This window comes from Leptonotus elevatus, chromosome 10, assembly GCF_054856555.1.
Source record: "Leptonotus elevatus isolate MCC_2025b chromosome 10, RoL_Lele_1.0, whole genome shotgun sequence".
Classification (NCBI taxonomy): domain Eukaryota; kingdom Metazoa; phylum Chordata; class Actinopteri; order Syngnathiformes; family Syngnathidae; genus Leptonotus; species Leptonotus elevatus.
The window spans coordinates 19,737,268-19,759,416 of NC_141248.1; the positions used below are offsets into that span (position 1 = coordinate 19,737,268).

At 40.0% G+C, this 22,149-nt stretch overlaps 2 protein-coding genes and 1 pseudogene across 12 annotated transcripts; 2 read left to right on the top strand and 1 right to left on the bottom strand.

Moving 5' to 3' along the window:
• Window positions 1-253: 253 nt before the first annotated feature.
• gnb1b (guanine nucleotide binding protein (G protein), beta polypeptide 1b) lies at window positions 254-12,397 on the bottom strand. 4 transcript variants are annotated; one of them, XM_086086249.1, is made up of 11 exons: window positions 12,176-12,397; window positions 7,621-7,726; window positions 7,499-7,537; window positions 6,241-6,347; window positions 6,029-6,092; window positions 5,642-5,804; window positions 4,694-4,760; window positions 4,409-4,610; window positions 3,576-3,792; window positions 3,034-3,149; window positions 254-2,104 (listed from the first exon to the last, which is right to left on the bottom strand). In XM_086086249.1, exons 2-10 carry the CDS (start codon window positions 7,675-7,677, stop codon window positions 3,043-3,045), a joined length of 1,023 nt encoding a protein of 340 aa, XP_085942375.1. In that variant the 5' UTR covers window positions 7,678-7,726; window positions 12,176-12,397; the 3' UTR covers window positions 254-2,104; window positions 3,034-3,042. The 4 variants fall into 4 exon arrangements, with proteins under 4 accessions (XP_085942375.1, XP_085942374.1, XP_085942376.1 ...); XM_086086248.1 differs by having other exon boundaries at window positions 11,896-12,395; XM_086086250.1 differs by lacking the exon at window positions 12,176-12,397 and adding an exon at window positions 8,711-8,759.
• LOC147167525 (calglandulin-like) lies at window positions 12,257-14,417 on the top strand (annotated as a pseudogene).
• On the top strand, window positions 14,298-22,100 carry c10h3orf18 (chromosome 10 C3orf18 homolog). 8 transcript variants are annotated; one of them, XM_086086262.1, is made up of 7 exons: window positions 15,060-15,376; window positions 16,857-16,891; window positions 19,088-19,467; window positions 19,556-19,581; window positions 19,717-19,846; window positions 20,974-21,008; window positions 21,670-22,100. In XM_086086262.1, exons 3-6 carry the CDS (start codon window positions 19,213-19,215, stop codon window positions 20,977-20,979), a joined length of 417 nt encoding a protein of 138 aa, XP_085942388.1. In that variant the 5' UTR covers window positions 15,060-15,376; window positions 16,857-16,891; window positions 19,088-19,212; the 3' UTR covers window positions 20,980-21,008; window positions 21,670-22,100. The 8 variants fall into 8 exon arrangements, with proteins under 8 accessions (XP_085942382.1, XP_085942383.1, XP_085942385.1 ...); XM_086086261.1 differs by lacking the exon at window positions 20,974-21,008 and having other exon boundaries at window positions 15,061-15,376; XM_086086256.1 differs by lacking the exons at window positions 15,060-15,376; window positions 20,974-21,008; window positions 21,670-22,100 and adding an exon at window positions 14,298-14,445 and having other exon boundaries at window positions 16,857-16,933; window positions 19,717-20,191.
• The last annotated feature ends 49 nt before the right edge of the window (window positions 22,101-22,149 follow it).

Here is a 22,149-nt window from a genome sequence, read left to right on the forward strand (position 1 = left end):
AGTCAACGAGCCCAATGAAGGCAGTTGGAGAAAATAAATAACTGGATATATCAACAAAACAAAAACAAAAAAACTCTTCAAAATCCATGTAAATCACTTCTAACATATAATGGCTAAATAAACAACAAATGCTTTAGACCTTCACTAAGTTCTAAAAAAATACTTAATCACATTACACACTTAGGTAGGTAGAAAATGTGAGTGGTACTGTTTGCATTAAGGACGTGCAAAAACAGACTCAAGTACGGCAAGATAACTCTCAAACAGCTTTTTATTACATCTTCAATCAATAACAGTACATTTTAGTACAGTATCTATCTTGCATCCAGCTCACCGTGGAACACCAACAGACTGAAAGGAAATAAAAAAATTAAAATAAAAAAAAAGTGGAAAGCTACATAAGGGTGCAGAGCTCTAGTATATTCATGGAAAGAAGGTGCGGGGAGTAGGAAAATCCATCTGGAGTTGAATCGCATTTTCACTTGTGGCCACACACAAAAATACATCATCACATTTATTGAAGTACATCATTGCAGAGAAAAGAAAAAGTGAGAATGTCACGTTAACCAAAGTGCTTCTGTATACAGTGAAATGTTGTCATTCAGATGTTCTGCCTTTTTATTTTAAGACCAAAAGGAAAATAGAAAAAAGTGTAATGTGGACAGTGTGTGTGTGTGTGCGTGTGTGTTCGTTCCATCGAGTGAATAGGAGAGAAAATGCTTGCCAAGGATAGAATTATCACAATGATTGTTATATTCTTAAAAATTGGCATCAATAGGACTGGTAAGCACATTTGTCACTCCTAGGTATACAGTCTCTTGCTCACTCTGGTGCATAGCATTACCAGTTATTAGTATGCAGTCAGCACCCCTAAAATGACTTGGATTAGGTGCAATCAAAAAAAGTTAACTCAGTTTCAGGGAAAAAAATATCTAGGACTGTTTTTTTTCTCTCTCATTTTATTATTTTAGCACCACTGAAAGCAAGTCTACAGCATGCACATCTAAATTAAGTCGTGTCAGACAAAATAAAATGTCTCAACTTAAAAACATCAGACTATTTTTTTCAGACAAATTTTTTTTGTACATTTCATTCAGAGTTGCAACTGCAGTCCCAAGCAAAGGAAGTGTCTATTTAGTCAGGTGAGGTGTTTCACTCAAAAAGTGGATACTAAACACAAGACCCTATAATCCTCCCCACCCACCCCAATCCATATCATAAAATCCAATTACTGCTCCAGATAACCTCAGCACCTGCCTTGCTACACTGTCTCTTCCCACCCAAAGTCAAAGGCATGTACAATAATTAGGGAAGGAGGGGGGGGGGGGGGGGTATAACTGGACAAAGTTACTCAAAATAACTCCTTTTTGTACTGGAATGAGCATTCATAATTTATAGCATGTGCTTGGTTAGTTAACATTGTATTAGTTGAGAGGCAAAGCTTCTTCATGTGCAAAAGGCTGTGATGAGAGAACAAAAGAAACAAACAGCTAGTATATAAATACATCAGACATTTTGGAAAAGCTGCTCGTGTAATATGATCCAAGCTTTTTTTTTGTTTTATTTTTTAACTTCTGCATGTTTTTCTCTCGTTACTCATACGTGATTTAACTGGATTAGAAAGGACAAGCTGTCATTCAAACATATCTAAAACCACTAAAGAAATACGACCCCCCCCCACCCACCCCCAAAAAAAGCCATTGAGAGTAACAAACCGTTGGAATAGAATTCTTTAAAAAAAAAAAAAAAAAAAAAAAAAAAGAAGAAAAAGTTAAATAATTTGTACAATTACACTCCAACATTTGCTTTCAAGACACACACATTTGAATGGGATGATAGTGTTGATTTTTTTTCTTTCTTTCTTTCAAGGTAACATGAAATGGTCCGAGAAGGAATGCACAAGTTTCTGATTTGATACCACAGGAGATCCTTTCTTTAATTAGGTGATAAGACAATTGTGCTCTTCTTTGTGTAGGAAAGGCTTGGTTTTCCCTTCGACATTTTTTGTGGTGTCCAAGTCAGTTTTAAACAGTGTTGAAGAAGATGCTGTGAACATTCTGAAGTTTTAATGGTCTTCCAGTCGGCTTTGGAGTTAAAAGGACATCTAGGGAGCAAAGACGAGAGGAAAATGTAAAACAAAAACAATCCGCTTTTTGATCCGTATCGTACAGGTCTGTTAATGACAACGTTTTAATCCCAAACGAGTTGTAACTGAATGCCTATCACTAACCTACACATGAACAGGGCATCTACATTGGGTTTAAGATATTTACTGAATGCAAAGAGTTCATTCATCAATATGTTGGCGATTATACATGCTCTTGAGATACATCACACTTTATTTTCCTTGTTAAAGAATTATGCTCAACTTTACATTTCTTTTACGGACGAACTCTTCTATCCTGGTTCGCCACCATTGCACCAACTTATTTCTACACGGAATGATGCGAAACCTTAGGGCAGAAAATTTGCTTCCAACTTTAGTTTATTATCAAATTATTTGAGTTATTTAATTAATGGTTATGGCCTCAAATACAGGAAGGAATTCAAGCGTGGGAATTCGCCGAACCAAAATGGTAAATATCCTGTTCAATTACGGGCACTGATAGATAGATATGTCCACTCAGTTTCGTGTTGAAAAAGTTTTTGAGAGGGGTTGTACTTTAAAAAAAAAAATGGTTAGAGTTAATAGATCTTTACACACTGAGGTCCTCCAAATAGCAATTTATTAATTTGATAACAGACAGTGATTCCAAGAGGGACTTAGCTAAAGTAGTACAATTGTCTACAACGGAGCCAATAACACTCCACACACTTGCGAGTCCAAATGGGCTCACAAACTTTTAAACACTCACGTAGGTGAACAATAGTGTCGATGAACTGATAAAGTCGTTACAATTAACACACGGGCATCTATTGGAGAGACAAGTGCATGTGTTTCGCAGCACAGCGATTAATTGCAGAATGCAGCTGCTGTCATTTCATCTGTCACCGTGCGCTCTGATATTATTAGTGAATGGGGGAAAAAATAACCTTCAGGCTTCAATTCCAGATCTTCAGGAAGCTGTCCCAGGATCCTGTGGCAACTGCCATGCCGTCATCAGTCACGCCCAGGCAGCTCACACGGTTGTCATGGCCAGCCAACACACCTAGAAGGGTAAGGGAGAAAAAAAAAAAAAACTTAAAGTTGACATATTATACAGCATTGACTTTTAAATGGCTTGTATGCAAATATAGCTGGGTCTGCCTGTCCACAGTCCCAACAGCATATAGGGAGATAGGGTCGGTCCTGTAAGTGGGCTAATAGCAGCAAAACAAACAAAAAATAGGGCATAATGCACTATTCTTTCCTACCTAGAATTTTATCAAGAGTTCTGTAATATTTGTTGAATCGAAATATTGAAAGCCCCCCCCCCGTAAAATATATTAATCAAAATATGTTATTATTTTTGTATTACTTTAATGAAAAATCGGAAAATAAATAATTTTACGTATACATAAAAAAAAAGGGTCTTCCAGCCCCCTTTTCAGTTCTAGAAAACAGAAAAAACAGTTATTGATGATTGGAAACTCACCGGCACGGTCGGCCTTTAGTGTGTCCCACACGTTGCAGTTGAAATCGTCATATCCGGCCAGGAGGAGACGGCCGCTCTTGGAGAACGCCACTGAGGTGATGCCGCAGATGATGTTGTCGTGAGAGTAGATCATCAATTCTTGATCGGCGCGCAGGTCAAACAGCCTGCAGGTGGCATCATCCGAGCCGGTGGCAAAGGCGTTGCCATTGGGGAAGAACTGGAATCCAAAACATTAGAAGACATTAGTACATCACAATATACACTACTCACAAAAAGTTAGGTATATTCAGCTTTTAGGTGGAAATTCAGGAAGAATCTAAAATGTGCTGTAGCCTTGACAGGTCAGCTCAATTTGACCTCGTCTAAACTTTCGGAATGCACTCATCTAACTGTTACTATGTTTTAGTACTTTTTGCACAATTTGCTTGAGATTAACAGCAAAAGTTGTAACTGGTGTTTAATCCATGAACGTTTCCAATGATATGAATTTTATGCCTTTCTGTGACCCCTCGTATGCTTTCTATCTGTTGTAACTGGCTGATGATTGGTGCAGGTATTTCAGTTTTGCATAGTCATTTTTCTTCTTCTTCAAATAATGACAACTAGATTCTTCCAATACACAATTGTTACGGTTGATCACTTCCGTTCAGTTCTTTGCTCGACAACAGCATGTTGTGCAAAAAGTACTCAAATATTCAACATGTGCATTCAAAAGTTTAAAGTCAAATTAAGCTCACCTGTACAGATAAAATAAAATTTTAGGTTCATCATGAAATGTATAGGTTTATTCCTAACGTTGTAAGGTTCTTATCTAAAAATGGACGTCGACTTACGCAGATGGCATTGATGTCGGACTCATGGCCAGTGAAGGTCTGTCTGCACATGCCCTCTCGCACATCCCAGAGTTTGGCCGAAGCGTCACAGGCACCGGAGACAAATAATCGAGAATCCGGGGCCAGTGAGAGGCTCATGACATCGCCCGTGTGCCCGGCGAACGTGGTTGTCTGCTGGCCGGTTTCAATGTCCCAAAGTGCACTGCCAAATGGCAAATATACGTTCACTCGTATGCCACGGCATTTGGGAAAGGGGCCTATCAAAAACAATCTGCTTTTCCTTACCAGGTGGTGTCTCCCGAGCTTGTAACAATCTGGTTGTCATCGAGAAAACGACAGCAGGAAAGGTATCCTAAAACGGAGGCACACGCGCCAGGTCAGTCATCTAAATATTTGCTTGTTTTATTTACCTTTTCTTGACTGCACTCAAATATAGTTTGGAAAAGCGTTCTTATAAAATACAATCATTTCACATGATATTGAGTCCTGTAAAATTAGCATTTTTTATTGTGTGATGTTGAAAAGTTATTACAAGATGCCTCTTTTCGAGGTCACTGACTTGAAGTCGAGAAATCAAAAGGCTATGAACAATGAATGAGTTTGAAAGACAACCAGAAGAAATTTCATAGCGGGTCAATTTGAGCTGCAGCCTAACTCTTTTTTAAAGAGTTGCCATTCAGGTATTGGTTATAATCAGGACAGAAGACATTTCATACCAAAAAACGGCTTGACCTTTTTTTTTCTTTAACTTTAAAATTAGTAAAGGGCTAATCTGACCCACAAGGATCAAAATAGTTGTTTATAAGAGTTGTAATTTAATATAGGTTTCAAAGAATTGTACGCATGACTACTGCGCCATTCCTAAACACTGTACTGCAGATATGTGAATTTCACTTAATTGGTCCAATAATCATTTATTTACTACGAATACCGTTTGTTCATCTAGTTATGTCTGCAGAACTACTAAAGGCTCTTCCGCTCGATGGCAGAAGGCAGTTAACATTTGTTGCCATTCATACAACAGAATACTGTATAATACTGTTTGTTGGCTTCAACAAAATAAGCCCCGATTTAACACTGATTAAATATATTCATGAATAACTTGAAACAAAATCATTACTTTATCTACGCACTCTTTGTGACATTTATGCGTGGTGGCTTGCTGCGAGTTTCTTCCGGTAAAGAATGTGCTTTTCCTCATAAATGATTGCGCAACACAACCCGAGCCAATACCTGTATGTCCGGCGAGCTCGCGGCTCACGCGTACGTTGCCCTCGCGGGTTTTCAGGTTGTAAATGGAGCAGATGTTGTCTAAGCCACCGCAGGCCACGTAATTTCCTGAGGGTGCGTATGCGCACGTCATGACCCAGGAAGAACGAAGTGGAATGGCGTGGACCTACAACGAGAGTTGACAGCACATGTTTGAAAAACACACATTTCTCCAACGCATTGGCTTTTCTTACATCTCGTGACTCAAAACAACTTGTGGTGGTCATCAAAACATGCCAGACACTCACTCAACAATTTTAGTTATTGGATTACATATGACTATTCCAAAAGGTGTGGTCCCGGTGCCGTATTGTGCGGTGGATGCTGGATGGAATCATAAAAAGGACTTACCTTATTTGTAGTATAGCTGTCCCAAATAATTAGTTTGCCATCCTGAGAAGCACTGACCAAAAGCCTGAAAAAGACATTTATAGAAATAATGCAGCTTTTAAAAAATATATATATATTTATCACTCGTGTCATACATTTTGTTAGTTACAGCGATAGTATTTAATGGCATTCATACAAGATTGGACGCAAAACCCGTGTGCCACTATGTTTACCTGGAATCTGTTCCCCAGTGCATGGCATAGATCTTGGCCAGATGACCCCTCAGTGTTCGTCTTGTACGCATCTGAATTCGCCCGACGGGGTCAATGTTAGCCGTGATCTGAAAGAAAGAAAGAAAGGGGAGGGGGGGGGGGGACCACACCATCGCTTTTGTCAGAAATGGTCAGCATTTTTCTGAAGGTGCAGTGCACAGTTGGCCATTAAATGGGATTTCCTATTGTTAGGTTGTGTGGGGGGGAAATGGTGCCAACACCAGTGGACACAATATGTCACTTAACTAAACTAATTAGTAGACAACAAATCCAGACATTACGTCAGCCTTCCAAGGACTGACCAATCAGAGACGACTGTATTGTCCAGCAAGTGACATCATATTGAGTATGTAAGACCGCGTAAAGCGTCAATGTCTCCCAGGAGACGCTCAAAAATGACTTTTGTGCTCAAATAAGTTCTTTATGATCAAAACCTACTCATGCAACCTCCACAGTCCACAGTCCTGTCTTCGGTTATGATTTAAAAAAAAAATCAGATCAGATTTGCGGGAGTTATGAAATAAATGAAGGCGCGGGAGGACTTTCAACCAGTGTAATCAGTCGACAGTTGACATATTGTTAAGAAATATGTTTGTAAACAATGAGGATAAATTATTTTGTAGGCATTGACAATATTGTTGAATTTCCAGGAAAAATTCAGGTTTTCGGGAGCGATTCTTAAGTCACCATAGGTTTTAGAGGCATGTTTTTCCAGGCGCTTTAGGCCTTAATGGGTTAAAGCAGAAATACGCGTCTTTAATTCTATTCAACTTTATTTTCATTTTTAAACATTGATGCACGTGCAGGCGTGTTCTGCTGCCTTTCGTAATGTATGATGAGCAGGGTCCCGAACCCAACCTTTGTTGTCATTTGGCGCTGTATCAATAATATGGAGTCGAGCTGAACTGCGCGGCAACACGCAATCCAGTGTGAGTTTAGGGAATATTGATCAGGCAGGCAGTGATGAGTGCTGCTAAGCAGGTCAGCGAGGTTGTTCAACTGTATAGCATTCTTTCTAAAGCTGGCTACACGCGCAGAACAATAACTGGGACGAATATGAGGATTTTTGGGGAAGATATGGTTGTGCGTGTGGTGTGCTGCGTAAAGGAAGTAAGCACAAGCGGTCACTTTTCCTCGTCATGTGTGAAGTCTTTAAAAAAAAAAAATCGGTTAACATGTTAAAAATGTCTACGTGTTCTGTGGAGATGATGATGTTTACCTGCGATAGTGTGGCATCTGCACATGCTTTCCTGGCATCCTGTAAAGGAGAAAACAAATCATAGTCAGACAGTGCACACTTTATTAGTGTTACAGAGCAAAAATAATAAGGAATCGGCTTACTCTGATTTGATTTTTGAGCTGCTCGGCCTCTTGGCGTAACTGGTCCAGTTCACTCATTTTAGTCTTCTTTTTGGGTTACCTCTCTCCAGCTAATGGGGCACTTGATCTACGAAAGAAAAGGGGAAAAAATCGTCTATTTATTCATATGTAAACACAGTCAAGCAAAGTGGCTCTTAAACTCATCCCTCCTAACTTGCCCAAGATGCTGATACGAGGACAACGCGTACAGTTCACAGGTCAAGCTTACTTTCCTGCCTGAATGTCATGGCATAATCCCGACACTCGAGCCGGACAAATCCTGTTTTGAGACACGTCGTTCGACTCGTATGGAAAAGTAGCTGTCATCCATCTGACCTCAATCCCAGGGATACTCCCAATGTTCGCCAAGTAATCAATAACCTTCTTATATTATTAATATGGAGACAAAAGGAACCGGCTGTGCTCCCATGATGCTTTTGACTCCTTTAATATGCAATACAGGAGGAACAAACTCAGCATTGAACAGTCAACCCAAGCGATCCACTCGGAGCAATAAAGAGGCTCATTTGACAAGGTAGCACGAGCACAACATAAACACGGCAACGACGTGACAGAGCAACATTTTGCACGCTTGGATCGATCATATTAATTATTCACAGAGAAGTACATTAGGAGGTAGATGGCATTGAAGTCTTCTAAAATGGCCGGACTGTTTGTCTCTATTCTATGTCAGACAAGTCTGACAACAGCCAGAAAACAATAGACAACACATGAGTTTAGCATGGTCAAAATTGACCAATTTGGGTCAACCAAATTACAAATTACTCATCCACAAAGTTAATAGTAATACAAGTGAAAATGATCATGAATCCAAAGAAAAATGTTATTGTTTCTTCCTGGGATCCACCCAACCACCTACGCTTAGCAGTTATGTGTTTTTTTTCTCTCTTCCTTCCATAATTCAGCCAACTAAAAATCAAATAAAGAAAGCCTAACCTCTTTGGCAGAGATAACAAACCCAGGCATTACCAAAACTTGCACAGCTAACAGGGGGGGGAAAAGTCACCCAATTACAACAAACCACCGATAACTGAGCAACCTGCCGCCTTACCTGTAGTGTTTCTGAGTGTTGCATTTCAGGAAGACATTGAACAGCTTTGTAGCCCGTGTTAAGTCTCTGATTGGTCGGCCTTTGTCCAACAATCATCCTCTTACGCTCATTAATCGTATAATAACTGTGTCATTGAATGCGATTACCAAGTAGTGTTATGCACTGATGACGGAATACTTTCATCACCTTGAAAGCGATACTCTGGCACGCCATTAAATGTTTGATATCAAGTCGACTCCAAAGTACAGGGGGGTCTATGATTTACGATTTAGATGTAACCCAAATGTGTACATTTGTGCGCAAAATGATTCATTTCAAGGAAAATGCTCACAAGAAAGACACTTGTTTTCGGAACTAAGTACTTAAGATACAAGGTTATATACAAAAACAAAATGGAAGGCTTCCATCCAAATAGGCAACTTGGTAAGTACAATCTTAGTGTAAACATCAAATGTTGACTGCGTGTGCATATGTTTACATTTAGCATATAAATAGGGGCGTAACAACAAAGCGATTCAAATTGGGGGAAACGGTTTTAATTTGACGAACTAAAGTGCCTGATTTTAAAATTGTTGCATCCTTGAATCATATCGCACTTCATGTATCAAGAATTATATCCAATCATCTAATGAAAGATATATACTAGATATATATTGGTTTGACGTTACTGATGATTTGTTGTTTCTTTGAATGTAATTATCTTGGATATTTTGAGAGCTTTTCGCACGTTGTTGCATATTAATAAACACGACAAAAGCTACAGCTGTACCATATAAAATCGTAATCCCACTAAATTGAACCCAATCGTTACATTGTAAAATTGTTACATCCTTTAAATCCTATCATATTGTAAGTATCGCGAATCATATAGAATCATATACGGAGAGATGCACGCCCCTAATAAATATATATATATATATCCCTTTTATTCAGACTTGATTTTACTGAATTATATGTAAAAATAAATGTTGGTTAACAGTCACATAATTAAACAATACAAGTGGTGGCCTAAGACTGCACAGTTCTGTGTACATATATTATTTCCCCATTGACCTCTGTGGATGCTTGCACTTCCTCTCCCTCATCACTTCTCCTTTCCCAAGCGCCTGATCAGGGTCAGCTGACTGCCTGATAAACAATGCGCACTAGTAAACAGCCTGAAGTTGGGAGCTCACTGGCTGCTCTGCGATCGCCCCTCAAGTTTAAAGTGTCTGCTCGGTGACTGGGTGGTACAAATGTCATGTCACCGAGTGTTAAACAATGACAATGTTGAGATGAGCTGAAGCTGGATCACAGATAGGGGAGGGGGGTGGAATCATAACCAGTAATATCATCATGCAAAGTCCTTAATCCCAAAGAGCTCAAATCCTCAGTCAATGAGTGTGTAATCCTATCCAATGTCCGCTAACGCAAACAGCTGGCGAGGCCAAGCATGGCAAAGGAAATATGTTTTTCCATTCATAAAGAGGATGATTTTAATCTTAATTCTTTAACACACAACCTGCTTATGACAATTGCCTGGATTTGGCCAATGATAATATAGCAATCACACCATTTCCATTTGGCCTTATTTTTCTTTTTAAAAATCAATCTCAGTTCAGACATACTTAGTTTGTGCACCGACAGACATTTTGTTTTTGTTTTTATATTGCTTTCATTTCCGTGCAGTTAACCAAACAACGACTGATATGATCTGGTCCCGGGGGTGTGCGCTACAGTGATTTACCTACAACTGGGATTGTTTGCATTGTATTTGCATACCTGCAGGTTAGCGGTCTATTCTAATTTTTCAAGAGTAGCCGAACCACATTACTAAACTAGAGAGCATTTAGCAAAAAAGACCCTGTATTTTAGATGGCACACGGTTGTAGTATGACTTGCAGTGCTATCAGAGAAGATGCAGCTCAACGCCATCTTGCCTTCCCTCTGACTGTCTGCCCGCTAGTTAGCTTAGCATGTAGCTCGTTTTAAGTGGGTCGGCCTGCAGGCAGGGCAGAGCGGCAGATACTTCTCCCATCGTTACAATTCACATCGACAAACGATTCACCGTTGTGTTGTTTTTTGACACTTAATACCCGTTTGAGATCGAACGTATTGCAAAATAATAATAATAATAATCGTTTCCCGTCCTTCCGCAATTACAGGGACTTGCCAGTAAATGCTAGTGTAGGGAGGAGACGCTTATTTGAAAGGGTTCTGGCGAGGCCACTGGCTCTGCACAAATCCACTTACTTGCACACTAAACAATCTCGTTAAAGCACACGGCGTCCATTTGATTCGATTACCACCGTCGCGGTGCTTATTTGCGGTTCTCTTCTCGAAATGTGCAAGGTCGGTCGGTCGGTCGGTCGGGCTGGGCGGCGAATACGGCCCTGTCTTTGCCTTCCGCCAAGCGAGGCACATCACCGCGTATTTTTCCTCTTAACATTTTTAGTAGTTGGAAAAATACTTGCACTTATGTCAGTGTTTAAAAGTGCAGGGCTGCAGCAGAGATGCTAACTTCCAGCATAAAAAAAGGGTGTTAACGCAGCAACTCACATTCATTACGCCTCGAAAAATCTTTAGTGATACATAGCATTTGACTACTCGTAAATAGCAGCCACTACCACCAAATAAACAATTAATTCGGGAATATACAGTATTATTTCTACTACCCGAGCACAACCCGGTTCGATCGTCGCCAACTGTGCATAAAAAAATACATACATGAACACACGCACATGCGCGCGCACGCACACACAAATCACTGCATTTGCAAGCAAACAACATTGTTTTTTAATAGTCAACATTGTAGAAATAGATCTCACTCAATGTAATTTGGGATTATTCTTGTAGCTCTTATGAGAGTCTGTGTAGAGGGAGGGGGAGGCCGGAATGTCGAGCCCTCGGTTCGGCCATGGGTGACACCGAGCCAGCAGGGCTGGTTAACGGTACACTCCATTGTGGAAAATATGAAATCTCCATTTGTTTACATATATATCCATATATCATGTGACCACATTGGTCTTTGTACCTACTTTTGGACGCTTATGTTAAAGCAGCAGCAGCTGACTTAAATGACTAAGAGGCTAAAAGCTAGCGCTACCCCACCCCCGAGCGACTTAATTCGGCCACAATACCCAACCGCATGCAAGATGATTAGGGGGTAATTAAAACAGCAATACGGTCGCTATATGTCACCTTACCTGAGTCAATGTGTTTTTTGGCATTGACCGGGAAAAGAGACGAGCCCACGAAAATCAGCGAAGAGCCCCCACCGCTAGCTCAAGAATTAGCCAGCCCCAGCTAGCGTCGCTTTGCCGAGGAAGCAGAGAGCCCAACAGTCGACCAACCGGAGATGAGGGAGGGAGGAGGGAGAAAAGAGGGGGGGAATCACACCCACAGGCCTTGTACAGAACAAAGGCAGACCAAAAAAAAAGGAGAAGATTCAAAGTTCGTTAGCACTTGTTCACCACTACAACATACCGTCCCCTCGCCACTATGCCTAGTCGAACGCGTGCCCTTTGCCGATGAAGAAGCACTCTTGCCCGGCCATCGAACGTCGAGATGGGCGCGGTGACCCTGCAGTCGTCGCTGGGAAACCCCACGCTGCAGCAAGCAAAGTAACCAGCCTTCACCGCGGTTGCTACAAGTCTGACATTAATACTTATTGTGAAACACACTGACACCGATTTATTTACACAAACTCCTCAATTAGTCTAAATATTGTTACATTTGGAGGCTGAACGTTTAAAGGGAGTCCTCAGTTTACGACGGAGTTCCGTTCCTACGTTAGTGACGACCGTGACGTAACATGAATTTTTACGCAACTCTGAACACAAGGTAATCCGTTTTATTTTAAATCTAAAGTTTTTTATGATTAAAAAAATTATGAATTAAAGTATATTTTCCCCGTTTTACTTGATAAAATGATTAGCATAAAAGGCGTGTCAAAAATGTTCAAAGACTGGTGTCACTAAAGATATATTTGAAACCCTAGCTATGAGTTTTCCCCAACAATTTGGGCCAGATAACCTACAAAGAGATCCGAATGCGTTTTTGTTCTGTTCAGTGGCCGAAAAGCGGCAAGAGTTTTGGCAGGACACGTTGTGGTTGCTTCACCATGACGTGCCTGCTCACAATACCTTGAGCATCTGACAGTTCCTGAAATAATCCGTCCAAGAGTGCATTGAAGACATGGCAGAGAAGGCTGGGAAAGTGGGGAAAACTTGCAGTTTGGATTAGAAATCTATCTTTTTTGACAACACATATAAGGAAAATGGTGGAGTTTATTTGCAATGAAATGTTAAAAGTTTGAGAGTATACAAGCCATAAATAATACTTGAAATCGTTTTAATATGTGAAATAACGAATCATATGTTTTCCTTCGCAGCCACCAATAATTAAGCCCAGAGCAGATTTCGGAGTACAAAGAAGTGTTTGAGATGTTCGACGAAGAAGGAAACGGAGACATGAAGACCAAGGAACTAGAGAGGCTGATCAGTTGAATGGAAATCAACTAGACAACGCAAAAACTTGGCCATATGGTCGAGGATGTGGACAAAAGTGGTGAGCAAAGAGCTGAGCACAAAAAAAAGGTTTAAATCAACACAAATTATCCTTTGACTTAATTACAATTACATAGCATAACTTTTAGTTAGTTTACAATTCAATGACTGCGGTATAGTTTGCCATAAGCCCCTTTCAATGGCACTTGTTTTCATTAAAATGAGCTTAATTCTTGATTCAGGGGGTCTTTGATGTCCTCTCGAGCCCATCAGACATATGCATACATCCTGGTCATCTTATTGTTTTATTCATTGCATCACTCATTGCTCTAGGACCTTTGACAAATAGTTTGAGAAGATGACGTAATCATAGTCGTTTGGTTTGGAAAATATTAAAGACTTTGGCTGTCTGTGCGACTGAAATTTAGTATGTGTGTTAAGTAAAAAAATAAATAAATCAGTATTTATCAAATGTTGTACACATGCCAATAAGTAATGTGTGTTGGTAAATTCCACCGGTTCCAATCTGCCACGCTTGTGCCTGTCTAGCCTCATTTGTATTGAGAAACACCTCCAAATATAGTACTAGCAATACCATAACATTCACTCTGTCGTTTTAATTTTGTTCCTTTCTGATGACTGCAAGTCTCCACATGGACCACTAGGTGGCAGTATTTTACCAAACGTGCCCTGTTTTGAACACTGTACTTGGCCAACTCTTGTTCAGGCAAAAAATAATGATTTCTTGCCTTTGACTGGAGATTGATCAAACTTCACCTATAATGCATATAATATGTAAGATATCTACTTCTTATTCTGTGATGTGATTGATCATGTGCCTGTTTCTATTCAAATAACCAGTCAAGATAAATTGGGAAATCTTAAATCAAATATCCATCCTTTCATTTTCCCAACTGCTTATTATGTTTTCCATATTTTAAAATATATCGTTTTTTTTAGACCACAGCTTAGAGCCTTAATTTTGCCATTCCTGCACATTTTTCTCTGAACTAATATTTACCATGTGTGCTCAATGCTCATGCAACTTTCTGATTTCATTGTCATTTCAGGTTGAGGTGTCTTCAATTGTAACAGCTTCCTGAGCTTGATGTCACGGTACCGCGAGAGAACTAAGAACCAAGATGTCGAACTGCAAGCTGCTTTTAAAATCTTTTGGCAAAGAAACCAAGGGACATATTGACTGGAATACACTCAAGTAAAAATGACATAATGAAATATATGGAAAAGGTGAGAAAAAAAGGCTTATATCCACACACGCTATGTTTAATATTTCCAGATACTGATATTTATGGTGGATAAAGATGGTGATGGAACCATTGATTATGAAGGTAAAACATGTTCAAAATGATCAAGGAAATGTCATATGCATGATCGTTATGACTCGTTTACAAAATGTGGATATTAAAACCTTTATTTTAAATTTATTATTATGTAATATGTGGGACATGCCAAATCCCATATATCTAAATGGGGTTGGGACATATAAAATTAAAGAAAGTTTTAAGAGACTTATCATAATATTGATGTGTACAAAATGTTTGGCCATATACAACACCTCATTTTCATTATTCTGTTACATTTTTGTAACAATGGAGTAATTCTGAAAAAGCAAATAAAGTGTTTTAAACACCAGAGAACAGACCATATAGAGGCCACCACGGGGTTAACGTCCTCGGCCTTTGCCACCCGGATGCAGTTTCCATGGGCCTGACAGTTTGTGCATCTTGTGCGCCGAGCCGTTAAATCCCATCCTCATCCCTTACAAAGCCAGACGGGCATTTTAGCCAGCCAACCACGGCTTACATTTTCAAGCCGTTCCACCAATCGGGTTGCCGGGAGAGGAAGAGGGCGGGGACGTGTTTTGCCTGCTCCCTTCGCAGCATCCTTCTCGCAGCCTCTCTCTCGTGTCAAGAAAAATAGAATACAAAAGGGAGGGGCGGGTACTGGTCCTCTGAGGCCGTCGGAGGACGCGTGTGGGACCCTACGGAGGCTGCCGGGACAGGCTTACGTCGGCGCGGGCCGCCCGTCCTGTGAGAAAATGGCTGCTTTTCAATGTAAACAGGCTGTGCGGGACCCGCATTGCTAAAGGGAGGAGGGGCGGACATTGACTTCAATGTCCCCTCTCCCAATGAGAATCCAAGCATGTTATACACTCCAGGTACGTATGCACCTCGGGTTAGGCGGGAGCAGACGTGGACTCATCGTACACAAAAATAATCACCCGCCATAGTAGAATGTTGCATGCTCACCGACATTTGGTTTTCATTGGCCGTTTTTGCTTGCCATGCACATGTTCCCAATTAAAAGCAGACGGGATGGACAAAAGAGAGAGAGGGACGATCTGACCCCTTGCTTAAAACATGAACGCAAAGAAAAGAACAATCCATTTCATGTTCTGGAACCCCAATTAAAAGTCAATAAAACATGCCGAAACTTGGAGGCAAGTAGGTATTTATAGAACTTGCGTGTGGGTGGGTGGAGAGTTGTCAGTTTGGCATTTGAGCTGGCTTGAAAAGCACATTTCCTCCACAGTTACAGTTTGGGCGGGTGGTGCTTATTCCTTAAGATTTGTATCTGCTTCGTTATGATGCTTCCTCCCTGTGACTTTCGCTGCCCACATCCTGCTCTCAACACCTACCAACCACATCCTCGTTGGCACTACAATATACTACATTTGTCAAACTCATTCATTCAAATCAGTCCTTTGTCATCTTTTTCTTTACTCTCGGCTGTCGATTTTCTCCTAAAAAGAAACGTAAGTAGGGGACACGTACCCTACGATCAAAGTCAGCAAAGACCTAATTATAAGATGTCTGTAAAAGATCATCCTGAGGAGATTTTCCTTGGCGATTGGCTCACATCACATTCTGGGGTAGACAATCGTAAACGTTAAAGCTATTTAATATTTAGTGCGGTACACACAACAATTGAAGTCATCAAATGTCGAATTATCCGTTGTTGAATTATCCTGTCTTTTGGTGTGATAAGAGGGATTTCCACCAGACATCTGTTTTGTTGAGCACATTCTACCGTCAATAATGTGTCTTCTACCCCAAACCAGATGTTGATCTTGGTTGTAATATGAAAACCTACCTGTGACAGGCAGCACCCTGCCATGAGCCAGCCAAACTGCCGGAAAATACAAAGAGTAGTAGTAGTAATCAACTTTACCGAGTCTAAGTTCAAATAACAAAAGTCTGAAACAAATCTGAGTCACAAAGGTCCAAGTCCAGATTAGATCAAGGGTAAACATTAAACCCGTATCCCACTGAGGGATGAACACTTGTGACGCTAACGAATTTTGATTTTACGTCAAGGTTCATTCAAGGTCGCAGTGTTTCCTAAACGTTCTCTAAACAGTCGTAATGGTTTTTCTTGTCTCAAGGAAATTTTGAACATGTCCATACATCATTTTCTGAGCAGATTGGGCAGTGAAAAAAAAAATCATTCTTCACACAGCCCACACCACAGAATAATCGCTGTAGTGGTCCCGCAGCTCAATCAACAGACGAAACGATTTAAGACGGACGTTTCTCTTTACGCCATATCTCCGATATCAAGAGAAATGACAGGGATGCATGCTTCTTTGTGTAGCTAAAACACATCAATGACTAACAAAACTTTTCTTGCTCTTAAAGCTCCTGTTGCCAAAACCTCCAAAAGGACCATCTAGGTGAGAGCTTCCTAGTTGGATTCTGTGACATCATCTTAAGAGGTTTGCTACTGAGACTTCGAGATGAAGTCATAAGCTATGATGTCCTCTCTACCCTTATTGTTACATGACATCATCTGACGTAAATTTGCTACATGTCTTTTATAAAATAAAATAAAAATCAAGATAATAATTTGACTTGAAGGGCGTTTAACCAACTTTTCTCACCAAAAGTCAGCTAGGATAGACTCTGGCTCATCCACGGCACGGACAAAGACAAGTGGGTAAAGTAAATTAATTTGCCGACTGACAATCAGTCCGGGGTGTACCCGCTTGTTGCCAAATTTTAGTTGGTGTAGGCTCCAGCTCACCTGTGACCCTAATGTGGTTTATGCTTGAGACTTCTGGTTTTAGTTGCTGCCTGGGCTGTTTCGGGCTCATTTGTCTACATGCAAAATGACTGGATTACGTACTTAACTCATTCACTGCCATTGACAGCCATAGACGTCAAAAAATTCATTTGAATTATTTCTATTAATTGAATTTTTTTCTTCCATTTTTGTTAACAAGAGTATGAAAGCCTAGATTGTTTTATTGTACATTTAGAACAGACGTAAAATTCTTGATTAATCTTGAGTTATCTAGTGAAGTCATGTGATTAATTACAATTAAAAAAATTAATCGCCTGATGCCCCTAATAAAAAAAAGAAAAGATTATAAAAAAAATTAGGGGCGTCAGACCATTCCTTTTTTAAATTTTAATTAATCGATTAATCACAAATTTTATATCTGTTCTAATTGTACAATAAAAAAAATCTAGGTTTTCATACTCTTGTTAACAAAAGTGGAAAAAAAGGTGAAACTAATAGAAATAGTTTAAATTAATTTTTTACGTCTATGGCCGTCAATGGCAGTGAATGAGTTAATATCACTCAGAGCACACAAATTTTACCCTGAATTAGCTGAGCCATTAAAGCAAATGTCAGTCCTTGAGTTCAACATGGACTAATCATCAATGCGTAGCTTACCATCTCCATGGTTTTTCACATGAAACATTTGAGTTTCCGTATTTTAAAGGGCTTTTTGCACTTTGTTGGAATGTAAGCATATACATAACTGAGGTGCGCAAAATAAATCAAAAACCACATAAGTCATGATTTGTTTTATTGAACTTAACCTGAGATGGTAGCAATTGTCTGTACAGGTATACCGTATGTGCTCATCGTGTTTGGAAAAGCACGGAAATGCAGCGTTGAAAGGAGTTGTGTTTTCCACATGGCAGCCCTTTGATCATTAGAAGCTCCCAATTTGAAATATTTGTATTTAGATATATTTGTCATATTTCGGTTCTGTGAGGGTTAGGTTTTTGTTTGTTATGGGTGTTCTTGTTGTTTTTGTCTGTGTTGTAAGTAGCCATTGTCACAGCCAAGTAGCCATTGTCACAGCCAAGTAGCCATTGTCACAGCCAAGCCGCCCTCATCACATCCAAGTTGTCCTCGTCGCAGCCAAGTCATCCTCGTCGCAACCAAGTCGTCCTCGTCACAGCCAAGTCGTTCTCGTCACAGCCAAGTTGTCCTTGTCACAGCCAAGTTGTCCTCGTCACAGCCAAGCCGTCCTCGTCACATCCAAGTCGTCCTCGTCACAACCAAGTCGTTCTCGTCACAGCCAAGCCGTCCTCGTCACATCCAAGTCGTCCTCGTCACAGCTAAGTCGTTCTCGTCACAGCCAAGTCGTCCTCGTCACAGCCAAGACGTCCTTGTCACAGCCAAGACGTCCTTGTCACAGCCAAGTCGTCCTTGTCACGTCCAAGTTGTCCTCGTCACAGCCAAGTCGTCCTCGTCACAGCCAAGAAGCCATAGCCTTAGTCAAGTCATAGTCACTCCACGTCAAGTCGAGGCAAGGCAAGGCAAATCAGGTCCTACTACGTCACGCTCGTTCCAGTCATGTCGACTAATCTACTCACGTCCTGTCCAGTCATGGTGACCAGTCTACTCACGTCCTGTCCAGTCATGGCAACCAGTCCAGTCAGCCAGTTTTGCCTGAGCCTCAATCAGTGGTGCTTTTCTCACAAAAGGCGCCCATCAATGCTCGACTGTTGTGCTTTTCTTTTTTTATCGTTGTAGCTTGATCTGTTACATTTGCCTATTCCCAATAAGAACGAGCGCTATAGAAAATGATTGATTTCTGAGGCAATTAGTGTTGTTTGTTGTGTTGCAGCTCATCTTCAAGATCACATGGCCAAGCCATCATCATTTCTAGCATGAAGACAGCGACATCAGCAATGAGACCACACACACAAAATACATAACTCCACATACAACATCCAGTTGAAACAGCTGACCATGGCCCTGCCTGAAACCAAAACGACGTTTCTATCCCCAACCGTCGCCGCAGTCCCCCTGCCGGCCTCCGCCAACGCGATGAGCGACAACGTCACGTCCAGCGTGACGCTCATGACGGTCACCATCCAGGCCAACGAGAGCAGCCTCAACACCACCGTCACCGCATTCCCGGAGGCGGTGATCGAGAGCTCGGGGATGGGAATGCTGCTGGTGCCATTTGGCATCATCACCCTCATCGGCCTGGCACTGGCTGTAGTAAGACGTTCACAAAGAATTTCATTTTAACGTAACCTAAAAGTGTTTCTGTTTGTAATGTGCTTTGTTCACTCTTTTTCCGTCATAGATGCTGTACATTCGGAAAAGGAAGCGGTAAGTTGGGTTCAAGGCATCACATGATAACAAATAACAATTAACATGAAACCATAAACTGAGGTCACCCTGCTCTTAGGTTTGTCTATTCACAAACCGTATCTAAAATGTTCCTTATTATTTTGTCGGCGGCAGTTTGGAGAAGCTCAGGCACCAGCTTATGCCCATGTACAACTTCGACCCGGCCGAAGAACAAGACGACCTGCTGGAACAGGAGCTACTGGACCACGGCCGGGATGGCACACTCGCTGGTCCCAATGCTAAGGTAAGCCAAGTATACCAAAACAAAAGACGCCAAATCTGCTTTATGCACTGTTTATGCAAAGGTGTGCCAAAGTCTTCCACCACTGTTAGTTTTGTTGTTTTAGCAAGGCTATGATGACTTTAAATTAAGCTCCACCGAGGCTGTACAGAACAAACCTGGGGGGCTGCTTCGTTTGTTAGATGTAGTTACTAGTTAGTGGAGTACTGGTTAGCATGGCTGTCTAAACACTTAGGCTCTAAAATTAGAGCAAAGTACGGCTCACGCTGTTCTTTAATCTGGCCCACTGAGTTTTTAAATTGTCCTGTAATGTTTGTTGTATTGATTTTGCCCAAATTATTATTTTTTATTTTTTTTAATTTAAATTTTCTAATAAATTTTTCTCATTAGGAAATGTTATATATTACAAGATACTGATAGATTAGTGTAACAATTGTAATCTTATTGGGAAAAAAAAGGAGAATTCATCATTGTTATATTATAAATACAATAATTTAACTCATTCATTGCCATAAATTCATTTTTAAAAAGATTATAAAAAATTAGGGGCGACAGACAATTAACATTTTTAATTGTAATCAATCGCATAACTTCACTAGTTAACTCACAATTAATCACAAATTTCATATCTGTTCTAAATGTACAATTAAAAAAATCTAGCTTTTCATACTCTTGTTAACAAAAGAGGGGGGAAAAAAAGTTAAACTAATAGAAATAGTTCAAATTAATTGTTGACGTTTTTAGCCGTCAATGGCAGTGAATGAGTTAAAAATGAGCTTTATATTAAATCAAACACAAAATATTTAAAATAATTCATAAATGATACTATTATTATTATTTTATTTATATTAAAAAACCTTTTAATATTTTTTATTAAATACTTATTTAATCCTAAATAAATGAATTATGATAAAAGATGTGTAACTTTACTTTCTACTGGTTTACTGTGTCAGCATGATTGATCTAAAATGGGTCATCAAAACAACAAAACAAGACTTTTACACATCATTAGTATCATTGTAGAATATTGTGTAATATTTTGATTGTATGTTTTATGCACAGGCCACCCTTGCTGTGCTTCATTTTAAGCAACACGTGGTTTGACCTTACATGTTTTTATTTCTTTAAAGTTTTGACAAAGGCATGATGATAAAAGGCAAACATGGTAAAGTATCACTTGTGTGTCACTCCTTTTAAACCTACTACTTACCCCCCCCCAAAAAAAATCATTTGTTTTTATTTGTATAATAAACATATTTTATTCTATTTACAAAACACAAATGCTATCCTAATCATAACACATTGATTTGCTTCTTCTGCATACATCATTTCTTTCCTCTTCCTCATGCCCCTTTCTGTGTAATATACCAATTCCTCCTCCATCGCCTCAACTTTGATCTATTGGGATGTATCATCGCATAAATCTGACATCCTACATAAATATAATTGTTTTTAGTATTTTTTTTTTTTTTTTAGAGAAGATATGTTCAAATCGAAAATGTTCACTCCACACTGGCACGCTTCCATAGTAAGAGACTGAAGATGCCTTTTCCAGAATAAAAGGCGTAATAGTTTTCCTTTTTTTTCTCTAAAAGATAGCAGTTCATTATTATAACATCATCACGTTTTTTCTTGAAAATTTGCAACTTTTAAATTCCTATGGCAGGGATTATGAGGGGGAATCATTGGAAAAAATGTCTCCCCTGGACCCAAAAAGTTTTCAAACCCCAGTAATTCAATTCAATGGAGTTACTTTAATGCGTTTGAAATGGATGCAAGTCATGGACATTTTTGGATGTTTTAAAATCATGGCTCATCTTTCACAGACTCTCCGAACCTCGCAGGGGACCACCCAGAGACCCAGTCGCTTGGTCTTCACAGATGTAGCCAAAGTTCTCAACGCTTAACAAAAGCTCTTCCGTTGCACCTTTCATTTTGTGGACTCCATTTTTAATAAAGGTAGGTCTCTCAGGAGGGACAAGAAAAGGGGACGGAAAAAAGGACTTGTTTTTGGTGACGAAATGGTGCTTCATCGCTATGGATTTAAAATGATTTTGTGGAAGAACGGGTGCATGCAATGCAACGGAGCATCACTTTTCATGATCTTACACAAAATGCCATCACTTTGTGTAATTGTTGTCGCAACATTTCTGTTCTTTTTACCACCATCGTAATCTTGTGTAGAACACCGGATGTTTTGTGTCTTCCTCGCTGAACAGTTAACGACTTGTTCTGTAAATTAAAACCGTTTCGACAATTCTGCAAAAGCGTTGTGCTGCTTATTTGCAAAAACACAAATCACAGGA

Bases quoted from the DNA above. Each gene is read 5' to 3' on its own strand.
- gnb1b (XM_086086249.1), bottom strand. From the start codon at position 7,677: ATGAGTGAACTGGACCAGTTACGCCAAGAGGCCGAGCAGCTCAAAAAT. The intron at 7,538-7,620 runs GTAAGCCGATTC...TCTCCTTTACAG, and splicing joins AGCTCAAAAATCAAATCAGA to GATGCCAGGAAAGCATGTGC. The intron at 5,805-6,028 runs GTAAGTCCTTTT...CTCTCGTTGTAG, and splicing joins ACAGCTATACTACAAATAAG to GTCCACGCCATTCCACTTCG.
- c10h3orf18 (XM_086086256.1), top strand. From the start codon at position 19,213: ATGGCCCTGCCTGAAACCAAAACGACGTTTCTATCCCCAACCGTCGCC. The intron at 19,468-19,555 runs GTAAGACGTTCA...TTTCCGTCATAG, and splicing joins TCGGCCTGGCACTGGCTGTA to ATGCTGTACATTCGGAAAAG. The intron at 19,582-19,716 runs GTAAGTTGGGTT...TGTCGGCGGCAG, and splicing joins TACATTCGGAAAAGGAAGCG to TTTGGAGAAGCTCAGGCACC.